This window comes from Mauremys reevesii, linkage group 1 (assembly GCF_016161935.1).
Source record: "Mauremys reevesii isolate NIE-2019 linkage group 1, ASM1616193v1, whole genome shotgun sequence".
In the NCBI taxonomy this organism is placed as follows: Eukaryota; Metazoa; Chordata; order Testudines; family Geoemydidae; genus Mauremys; species Mauremys reevesii.
In genome coordinates, this window is record NC_052623.1 from 169,531,264 (window position 1) to 169,543,274 (window position 12,011).

The window sequence follows — 12,011 nt, forward strand, 5'->3', positions numbered from 1 at the left end:
CAATAGAAGAGACACCTATTCTTTCTTCCTTCTCTCATTGCCAAATGTAGTTGATAAACTAACAGCTGGGCAAGTTAGAATGTCGGTTGCAACCCCATCAACATCATTGAAAAAAAAAGATTTAAAATAAAAGCTGGTTTTGTAACTTGTAATTTTGCTGAATGCCTAAGTTACTAAATAAGAAGGCTTACGTGATGCGTGTGGTTATTAAGAAGTTAAGCTTTAAACCGTAAGTAAAAACCCTGAAGATTTTAGCAGTAGCCATGGGGTTCAAAGTAAAATCTAATTAATCCATAAATCACAGCAAATTGGAGGCTTCTACTGGGACAAGTGATTTAAGCAATTTACTTTTGGGGTGGCTGACTTCTCGCTATGGAAAGCTCGCTGTGAGAAAGTACTTGTTTCACTTCTATGAAACTGTTTTGCGCTATTGTTTTTCTAACTTGGTCTTTGGAATGTAGTATTTGGTAGTGTGTGAGAGAGAAGCTGGGAGAGTTATGATGAAGGCCCTAATTAAAACATTAGCATGGATGACTGTCCCATGTTCATTAAAATATTCTCTGGAGGAGTTTATTCCATAGAATCTTCATGGGACAGCTAGAATTCCAGTGTTCTATTTCATGGGCTTTTAAAGAGACACTGCACCTGTTTTCTTCAAACTAATATATTGATCTTTCAAATGAAAAAAAAATACCTCTCAGTAGACTCTTTTTAACACCCATTGAAGTTGCTTGGGAGTCTTTCCACAGACTGCAGTTGGTATTGGATCAGACTCAGTAAGATCAACTCAGAAATGGATTTGAAAACCCATTTGATCTAATCATTTGAAAATTCATATGTCTCAAATGAGCAAAATCTCTTTTTTTCCACTACCCTGTCAGAGATACCAAGAGAGGGGAAACTGTTTATCTTTAGGGCTGTCAATTAATCGCAGTCAACTCACGCGATTAACTAAAAAAAAAATTAATTACGATTAAACACAGTTTTAACAGCACTGTTAAACAATACCAATTTACATTTATTAAATATTTTGGATGTTTTTCTATATTTTCATATATATTGTATTCTGTGTTGTAACTGAAATCAAAGTGTATATTATTTTTTATTATAAATATTTGCACTGTAAAAATGATAAAATAAATAGTATTTTTCAATTAATCTCATACAAGTAGTGTAGTGCAATCTTTGTCGTGAAAGTGCAATTTATAAATGTAGATTTTTTTGATTACATAACTGCACTCAAAACCAAAACAATGTAAAACTTCAGAACCTACAAATCCACAGTCCTTATTCTTATTCAGTCAATCACTAAGACAAACAAGTTTGTTTACATTGACAGGAGATAATGCTACCCTCTTCTTATTTACAATGTCTCCAGAAAGTGAGAACAGGCATTTGCATGGCACTTTTGTAGCAGGCATTGCAAGGTATTTACATGCCAGACATGCTAAACATTCGTATGCCTCTTCAAGCATTCCAGAGGACATGCTTCCATGGTGATGATGCTCCTTAAAAAAATAATCCATTAATTAAATTTGTTACTGAACTCCTTGGAGGAGAATTGTATGTCCCCTGCTGTTTTACCTGCATTCTGCCATATATTTCATATTATAGCAGTCTTGGATGATGACACAGCACATATTCATTTTTAAAAACACTTTCACTGAAGATTTGACAAAACACAAAGAAGATACCAGTATGAGAGTTCTAAAGATAGGTACAGCACTCAACCCAAGGTTTAAGAATCTGAAGTGCCTTCCAAAATCTGAGAGGGACAAGATGTGGAGCACGCTTTCAGAAGACTTAAAAGAGCAACACTCCAATGCAGAAACTACAGAACCAGAACCACCAAAAAATAAAATCAACCTTCTGCTGGTAGCATCCGACTCAGATAATGAAAATGAACATACATCGGTTCGTACTGCTTTGGACTGTTATCGAGCAGAACCCATCATCAGCATGGACACATGTCCCCTGGAATGGTGGTTGAAGCATGAAGGGACATATATATTTTTAGCACATCTGGCATGTAAATATTTTATGACACTGGCTACAACAGTGCCATGAGAACACCTGTTCTCACTTTCAGGTGACACTGTAAACAAGAAGTGGGCAGCATTATCTCCTGCAAATGTAAACAGACTTGTTTGTCTGAACAATTGGCTGAACAAGAAGTAGGACTGAGTGGACTTGTAGGCTCTAAAATTTTACATTGTTTTATGTTTGAATGCAGGTTTATTTTATACATAATTCTACATTTGTAACTCAACTTTCATGATAAAGAGATTGCACTACAAGTACTTGTATTAGGTGAACTGAAAAATATTTTTTTTTTACAGTGCAAATACTTGTAATAAAAATAAATATAAAGTGAGCACTGTACACTTTGTATTCTTCATTGTAACTGAAATCAATATATTTGAAAATGTAGGAAACATCCAAAAATATTTAAATAAATGGTATTCTAGTATTAGCAGTGTGATTAATCGCAATTAATTTTTTAATCGTGCAATTAATCACGATTAATTTTTTAATCGCTTCACAGCCCTATTTATCTTACATATAAGTGTGGATTTCTGCATCATATAAAATATTACACACACACTCTCACACACAACCCCCTCTATTAAAAGAACACTATTAAGGTTGAAAAGTCAAGTACTCAAAAGTTAGGAAATGCCAGAATTAAGATTGCCCGCACAACCTCAGTCTCCTTGTTTATATGTATTATGGTACAGCCTTTAATTACATGATCACATACTATTTTTTCCACAGGACCCCTGCCTCATTCAGATTTTGATATTCAAATACAAATTTTGAAATGTATTTCTTTATGAACTAAGTCTGCACAATCATTCTGGTACTACTTAGGATCTTAACCTTATTTTTTTAAACAAGCTTTGCAGCTCACCTTTAATCAAGGCAGCTTTCCTTATTCCATCTCTCTGGGGCATACCATTGCGAAAGCATTAGCAAGCCACAGCAGAGAAAGTCAAATTAATTCCAGGTCATATTTTGCATTCTATCCTTCTGTCCTTTGGAATTGTGTTAATTATAAATAATAGAATGCATAATATTAGAAGGTTCTTTTGCTGCTAAATATTTAAAGGACTCCAAGTGATCTAACCTATCTCTCCCACCCCGCGAGTCTGCAAGTCATCATAGTGAAAGACAATTGTGTGTAATGAAAACATGTCCATGGAAAGATGTGCAAATGATAACCCATTTGTCTTTCAAATCAAATGCTTAAGAAGCTCTGTTGCAGAAAAACTGCTACAAATAATACACTCATTTACTGCTGAGGGAGCACGTTTCTCTCATTGAAAAGAGATATCATTAAATGAACCAGCTCCCAGTATTCCTCTGAATTATCCTTGCTGAGCCTTCAGTCTTAGAGAAGGAAAACAAACAGTCTAAGCAGGGGAGACTTACAGACCATAGGAGTCACAAGTGCTTTATGAATTTGACACACTTTGTTATATTTCTGCATACCAAATGATTTATATATTTTATTCCAAAGAACTATGATGACTGTTTAGTAGGAAAAACAGGTGTCTGCAGCATACTCAGTAGTTTCATTGTGCTCTGGAGTTGGGATGGGGGGGAAGGAAAACTGACCCGATGAGGAAACTAAGTATTAAAGAAAATGAGCAGCCAGACAGTCAAATTCACCACTGCTGTAAGCAGGAGTAGCTCACTTGAAATAAATGGAGTTGTGCCCACTTCTTGATGAGTTTGGCCAGAAATAAGTAAGGAGTTAATTTGCTCCTGCCTCAAGAGCTCCACTCAGCACAGGAAATGGAGGAAGGGGGTTGGGGGAGGTTGTCTGTGTCAAGGAGCTAGTTACAGCTCCCTGATACTAAGTCACAGCTCCTGCCCCAATGCCAGGAAGCAGCAATAAGATGTGCCACTGTCATAAAGTCTTTAATGGCCCCCATGCTAAGTGGTGGCCTAACATTGTGGAACTATGCTCTGCCCTACCTGGGCCTCACCCTTTCCTCCACAAAAAAGGCTCCCGTTACCAGCCATAGGTGCAGCCCCAGTTGTCTGTTGGGAATTTGAAGGCAGATTACCTTAGTGGTGCACAGGGGCCATAACCTCTGGCCCACAGATTGGAATCATTTTTAAAATTTGCATTATGCCATGTTATGTCAAGGATAAAGTCTGGAACATCAAGTGTGGAAGTATGGAGGTAATGTTGGCTTTAATAGCAGCGTTTCCTTTAGCACTCATGTTCCCTGGTATTTTAGAATTCATTCCTGGGAGAAAGTGAAGACCAAGTCCCTAAACAGCCTTCTCCGCCTTGCTGAATACATCTGACATTTATTGTTATAGATTAGGCGAATCTGGACAAAGTCACCGTACTGTATATTTTCTGCTATGGTGCAAGTTCATTATGGACTTGATGAAAAGCCCTTTGAAATCAATGGAAAATTTTCAACTGATTTCAAAGGGCTTTGGATCAGGCCCTGTGACAAAAAAAATGTTGTGGGAATAACAACCAAAGAAATATTCTGAATGAAATACTAAGTTTGCCAGCCAGGCTGTAGGGACCAATCTAGCAAAGTGTTAAGCTTACGCTAACTTTAAGTATGTGGGTAGTCCCACTGATTTACCATCAATGACTCCATGCTCACAGTAGATGCTGATCCAGCAAAAGAGTGCTTGCACACATGCTTAAGTTTAAATCAACAAGACTACCTATGTCAGTCAAGTTAAGCATGTGCTTAATTCGCTTCTTAGTTGAATCAGGGCCTATATGCACCAGTCAACTGCTGGATTTAAAGCAAAAGCTTTTGATGGGTGAAGTTAATGTAAGTGATAATCATCTAGATACCTTCATTTTTTGTGCAGGGTAGACATTTGCAATGTAAACATTTAGGTGCATATGCTGCTGGGTGGCCTGGCACACAAAATCAGCATTCCGTTGAGATCTCATTTAAAAAGCACATATATTTAATAGTGATAGCAAATACATTCTTTTCTAAAGAATGAGAAAAATGGATCCGTTGTTTTTTCCTGGAATTTACACTACTATAGTTCTGTAACTTTCTTCTGTGGTCACTGCAGACTGATGGTAAACAGCTGTTGGCTAATTTGGGAACATATTTATGCTTACCAATGTAATACTCATATATTCTATATAAATATAATAAAATAATAAAAGATTTAACATTTGTTTTCATTCTGTTACTTACATATATTTACTGTGAGTTCACAAAAATACACTTCTCTTTCCTGTCTCCCCCAATCTTCTATTGGGTTCCAAAGAAACCTGAGTTTATAGTTCAAGTTAGTATTTGCAATGTATTTAGGTACACAAGTCTGAAGCATGCAAAGGATTCTTCTCACTATGCTGGACTTGAATGCAAGCATTTTTGAATGCAAGCATTTGAATGTAAGAATGTAAGTATGTTGTTGTTTTTCTTAAAAAAGATACCTGATGGTTTACACAAATGGCAGCGGTAAAATGGACCCAGAGGATGCACAGGTGCTTGATGAAAATAAAATAGGACACTTTGAAACCCAAGTATCAGAGGGGTAGCCGTGTTAGTCTGGATCTGTAAAAGCAGCAAAGAGTCCTGTGGCACCTTATAGACTAACAGACATTTTGGAGCATGAGCTTTCGTGAGTGAATACCCACTTCGTTGGATGCAAGGTATTCACTCACGAAAGCTCATGCTCCAAAACGTCTGTTAGTCTATAAGGTGCCACAGGACACTTTGCTGTTTTTGAAACCCAAAAATGTGTAAAAATGCTTTTAGTTATTTTTAAAAATACCATTTGATCTCTCTGGGAGACATTATATATCTATATATTTTCTAGTGCTGGTCTGACAGCCCCAGAGACTTGAACCCTCTGTACATCAAACAGAACAAGGCTCCCTATACTGACCTACCACATAACTTTAGCTGTGACCTGAACAGCTCAGCTTCAGGGGTAAGAAGGTATTTCTTTCTCCATGCCCATTCAGGTCCTGATCCTCTGTTGGCATTGCCAGCAATGGTTCCCAGTGTGGAGGTTATTTGACAGAGAGGGCTATCTATTGCATCAGTAGGTGGACTAACCATTACCTCATGTCACATAGGCCATCAAGCAGGGGCAATGACTTAGGAGGCAGTGTGGCCTAGAGAATAGGGTGCTGGGTTGGGTGTCAGGTCATCAGATTTCTACTCATGGCTCTGTGCTGACCTACTGTGTGACCAGGGACACGTCACTTCACCTCGCTGTGCTCCTATTTCCCCTCCCATCCTTTGTCTTTTCAATTTAGATCAAAAGCTCTTCAGAGCGGGTAATGTCTCTCACTATGCTTCTGCACAGAATCTGACACCATGGGGCCCCAGTGTCACCTGGGACCTCTAGTGCTACTGTAATACAAATAATAACTATGGCCAAGAAGATATGGGTTGGATTTAAAGTGATGATCTTGAGACGAAGGTCCCCAGATTTCATTACCAATCCCCTGAGCCAATTTTTTTTGCTATTTTTTCTGCCTTGTCTTTTAAAAGAGCATTAGAACCCATTGACTATCTGTGGAGGGGCAGGGGAAAGGCGAAACACATACATAATTGGTGGCTACCTGCCACTGACCTGGGTTAGTACTAAAGTTATCAAACAGTCCTGTACACACAACTCATATGCAAGCACAGTACAGACAAACCACAAAATGGTCTTTGGTTAAACCGTCTAAGTTTATAGCAAATGGTTTGCAAAAAAATTAACCAAAAATGTTACCCCCTTTATTCAGATGTATTGTTTACTTAGAAAAAGAATGCCAGTGTGCAGAGTATGTTGCCTGTTAGGAAAGTTAATCTTCACAGCTCAGAATACTACTAAATTTTTGGTACCCACTGCATTACCATCCTTGCAGTCTGAAATGGCACTGGTGTGTCCTTTTAATTCTTTTAAATTTACTGCAGTCTCTCAGAAAAGCCTTCATGTATGATCAATGCTAATTTGCTAAAACAGAAGTTAATGCAATTCTCCCATTACGTCTTCCACAGAATTAGTACAAATACAAAAGTCAGAGGTGACTAGATTGTTTAAATGTCCAAGTTGCAGTTTTGACTATTGTTTTAATCATCCACTTGCAGACTTGTCTTATGAGTCGAGCAGGAAAATGTCAATTTGACCAAACTAGTTTTAAAACAATGTTTCTTTTCCGTAACGTCTCCTACAAAATGAACATTTTCTTTAAGAAAAAGATTCAACTATTATCTAGTTTGTAAGATTAACAGTAAAATCCGCTTTGACAATCAAAGCCTTCACTTGCTCTGAATGTCTAGAACTCAAGCTGTTATCCAACCAAGTTCCCACTGATCTGTTTTTCCTTCTTGATAGAGCCTGTTCTTGAATTAGAAGTGTAGCTCTTGGTCTCAGCAATACAATATCTAGTGTTTTCCTTCTTCTTCAGCAATACTTGTATCAGTACGATATGAGACCAACTGTAGTCTCAATCACAGTTCCTAGCTGGGACCAGCAGTCACGACAGCAGAAAGCCAAGGGCAAGTTTATTAATGCAGGTAACACTGGGTGAATCAAGCTGTTATGCTTGCTCTTCTTTTGAAGCTAAAAATCTTAATGTAATACTGGAATATAGCATCTCCTTATGTAGATTTTCAGTAGATCTTTTAAGACACATTTCACTGTAGAGTCAAACCAAATGAATGTCATCTTTGCTAAATTATCTTAACAGCATAAGTGGGGCCTTCTTCTTTCAATTTCAATAACTAGAACCCATCAAAACATTACAAGCAGACCTTTGATTTGCCAGGCTGGCTGCTATAATATATTATATAGGGAGACCAATATGCCTGCAGTTTTCTCTTTTTCTATAACATTTGAAGCCCTAGAAAGCAGCACTGCAAATCCTAGCTTTCAAGAGTGTCAGATTAACACTGGCCGTTCACAGCATCTGCTGCATTAAATGAAATCTGTGCTGGATTCATTTGCTGCAACTGAGGCATTCTTGCTTCCAGCGACTTGTCAGTGGTTGACTGCATTGTCTGATTCCTTTTCCGTAACATCTGTCCAATCCCCATCATGGGGAATCTACCTCTGCTTTTAACACAGTTAGGGCTCCCCAAAGGATTGGAGAGATTATTTGAAGCTGGCTGAGTAGGAGACATGACTTCTTCTCTCAAAGGACTTGTCTTTTCTTCAAATGTGAAAGAGACTTGAGTTCCATGAACTGGAGTTTTGGCAGGAGATGCGCTTCCAGGCTGAAGAAGGGGAGACAATGTCCTTTCACTGGAGCTTTTATAACCAAAATTCACTGGTGAACTTAAAATTCTATACTGGTGAGAGGGGGAAATCTGGTCTATTTGGTCCTCTCTATCAACAGATTCAAAAGAATGCACAATATTCAGAATCAAAGGAGCATCCTTTGTCTGACTTCTGATGCTTGCAGACTCTTGCTGAGGAGAATCTTGCCTCTTAAGGAGTCTAGGTGTCCTTGGAAGAGGTGGCTGGATTTCAAGATATTCCAGAGAACAGGAAGTGACACAACCGGTCTTGGTTGCCATGGGTTCATGGTAAGGGCTTAAACCACCAGTAGAATCTACAGAACAAAAGGAAAAGAAATCAGAAAAGTGAATGACATTCTCTAATACTTGCTCTGGCCTAGGGCAGAGGGTGTTTGACCTCACATTCCATAGAAGTTTTAGCAGGCAGGATGGATGCAGCATAAAAACCAAATGGCCCTGCAGTGTATACTCAGTGCAGTGATCAAGGAGCTAATGCTCTGATTTTCATTTTGTACTTACGTGGTTGTTCTGTGGGTTTGTTACCTGCCAGTGATCTCAGCAGCAGGACAAGTGCATTGACTCAGTAAGAAGGGGGTTTGAAATAAGCAACCACATGCTGATGTTTAAAATTATGTGTGTTGCTGTACATAAGGAGATGCTATATTCCAGTATTACATTAAGATTTTTAGCTTCAAAAGAAGAGCAAGCATATGTTTCCACAAACATCTAGGTCTAACCTCTCCCAAACACATTATTCACTCCCTTCTCTCACTGCCGCTCCCCCACAGTACTTGCTCCACATACACACTATCCCATTTTCCTTATTGAATGCTCTTCTCTTCAATTCCTTTGTCTTGTCACGCCCTGCAGTGCTCCCTCCCACCTATTCTCTCTCCGGCTTGCCTCCCCTCCAGCATGATTAACACTTTTTCTGACCTCTCTCCCTATTCTTACATAATTTGCTTTCTCCCTTTGTTTTTGTTTTGAGGGTTTATTGTGGTTTGGGTTTTCCCTCCCCTTCTCTATTGGCTGGCTGTTTTCCTTCCTTCATCACCCAGTCATTTCCCCCTGTTTTCTCCAGCTGCTCTTGGTTACCAGAACTCTCCTCCTCTGGCTCAGTGGTTGCTTTCCTTGCTTCCTTTTACTCCGCTCCTACTGCATTCCCTGGGCAAGAGAAAGAAATCTCTTTGTCAGGTTCACTCATCTGCTGACCAAACCAGCAGGGTGCTGGGGAGGGTGCTGTTGCTTTTAAAGTGCTGGTATAAAATAAAGGTGATTTTGCACGCATTTATGTGTGTAGAGGAAGGGAGACTTTAAACAAAGCTATGGCAACTCTATCACAAGGCAAATCAGAAGAGACACAAAACCAAGAGTTCGTGATTATCCAAAATTGTCATTGTGTCTTTCGGGAATTGTGTTTAAATCATGATTTTTCTGTTCAATCCTCTCTTATTTACAACTTCCTTCTATGTGTGGTAGATAGCGCACGCGCGCACACACACACACGACTCTTTTACTAACCTTTCTCAGGAACCCCAGTCTTGGTGATTTTTCGCTCTTTCAGCAGTGCCTTGGGGTTCTGTATCTGTGCGATAAGGCAGGAGGAGGGCTGTCTGTAAGAAGGTGAATTTTTCTCTATTTTCTTTGGAAGTGGGCGGTGGAGAAGCTCCCCCTTCTTTTCTTGTTCTTTTTGCTTTTTGTCCTTTAAGTTATAAAACAAACAAAAATAGTTTGGTTTATTTTAGAAAGTTTACGTGCCCTAAGAAAAAAACGAAATAAAAGCATCGTTTATCTAGCTGAATTCAAAGATTTAACGGGAATGCATCTGACTACTCAAAATAACTAAATCTTCCGTGTAACATTTTCTTCTGATTTGTTAAACATGATTTCATGGCTCTCGTCCATGTTGAAAACTCATGCAGTGTGAAAATTGTTTTCAGAAACTCAAACAAAAGAAAAGCTCTTTCTTCAGAGGCCACTCGATCCTAGGAGAGCTTGCTGAAGTAAGAACATGCAAGATTTGTGCTCTTTCACATCTGAAATTTGCCTCCAAATTTAAACATAAAAAAAGACCTTTGATTTCTGCTTATTGTATTTCCTCTGACATTTTAAAAGGTGAGCTATGAAGCTTTAAAGAAGTTTAAACTCCCAAGTCATTTGCAGTCTGGCTGGGCACAGACCTGAAGAATATGGACCTGATCCTGCAGATTCAGGGCCTGCTACTCCACTGTCTTGCACCCTGCATAGCCACATACACCTGTGAAAAACGAGTCCAACGGGATGTAAAACACTGCAATTAAAATTTGGTAACATTTTAAAGCTGTTATGGAAAGGTGCCTACACAAGATGAATGAGAGTTGAGAATTCAGTCCTTAGGCTCCAATCCTGCAGTGAACTCTGTGTGTCTGACTGGCACTCACTGCATGACTGGGGCTTTGCCCTTTAAACATGACAGATCCATACATCTTAAAACAAATGATTTTATATCAACTGACAGTGGGGGGTGGGAACCACATACTGAGCTTTAGGACTCAGAAGGTAAGTAAAAACACCCTAATTTTCAAAATTAGGTTTTAAAATGGAAATGAATTAGCATTTTTTAGTTTTACACAAGGGGCTTGATTCTGCAAGGCACAGAGCACCTCCACTCCCTTCATTTTAGTGGAAGCTGCAGATTCTATTTTACCTTGGAAAATCAGGCTTCAGATTTGCAATTCACATTGAGTTGCTGGACTGCAAGAATCTTACACTTTCCTAAGAAGACTTTGCCTGGTCCAGTTTTGGACCTGTCTGTTCTTTTTTTGGGGGGGGTTGGGGTGGAGGGGGCTGGAAAAAAAGTTGTGTGTTGTTTTTAAAGCAACGCTCTTCGTGCTGCTATAAACTCTCTGTTTAGCCACCTTTTTTGTTATATTTGATTGAAAAGCCTGTGAAACTACGTGTCTTTTTTTAAGCAAATGCTTCAGAGCTCTTTCCCCATTAAGTCTTTACATATACGTTTTGATAGATAAAATATTAACTAAAAGGGGCCCATCTTAAGATTTTGTTGTAAAAAAATCAATGGTATCAGCTGAGCACTCATTTCATTGCCATCCCTACAGTAACAAATCAGTCCCCACATGGAATAGAGGAAAACCAGTTCAGATGAAGAAGCAGAAGTCAGTTTCAAATCTTCTAGGGGCTATTACAACAAACAACTTTGAGACCAACACATTAGGAAACACATTAGGAAAATAGGTGGGCAAAGTCCGTTTTAACCATTCCAACGGCTCAGGTACTTCATTGTTGCCATCCATGGACCATGAAAAGGAGCTCTCAAATTTTTCCCCATGCTCGCTGCCTTTTGAACTTTGGAAGGTTAAATATTCCTGAGGAAGGGCATCAGTGACTCACTCTTTAGGCTTTATGACCTATTACAAAAGCTGTAGAGGAGACGTTTTTAGGGCTGGAGAAGAGATCTTTCTTAGAATCTAAAGCATCTCTGGAAATCTCTACTGAGCAATAAAACCTCTTTCACACAAACTGTGGACTATGTGCAAACGATCAGATTAACTCCTACATGGATAATGCATTGCATGTGGTTTTAGTTGCACAACTCTCATTTGGTCTAGTCTGTCAATTCTTTGAAGCAGATACACCCAGCCTTCTTGCTTGTCTGCAAAATACCATGCACACGCATGGCACTATATAAATAATAGATCATAAAAATAAAGTCAATGGGAGTTGTGCAGTTAATTCCCTGCACATCATGTTGAATAGTTACATGAG

The 12,011-nt window shown here is 38.9% G+C and overlaps 1 protein-coding gene across 1 annotated transcript in view; it reads right to left on the reverse strand.

Annotated features, from left to right (window-relative positions):
- Positions 1-5,803: 5,803 nt before the first annotated feature.
- HUNK (hormonally up-regulated Neu-associated kinase) overlaps positions 5,804-12,011 on the reverse strand; it is an 81,656-nt gene continuing 75,448 nt past the window's right edge. Inside the window, exons 9-10 of the mRNA XM_039522760.1 lie at positions 9,768-9,948; positions 5,804-8,560 (exon numbers count right to left, since the gene is read on the reverse strand). Of these exons, the coding sequence (XP_039378694.1) occupies positions 7,893-8,560; positions 9,768-9,948 (849 nt within the window). The 3' untranslated portion in view covers positions 5,804-7,892. The remainder of the gene's footprint in view (positions 8,561-9,767; positions 9,949-12,011) is intronic.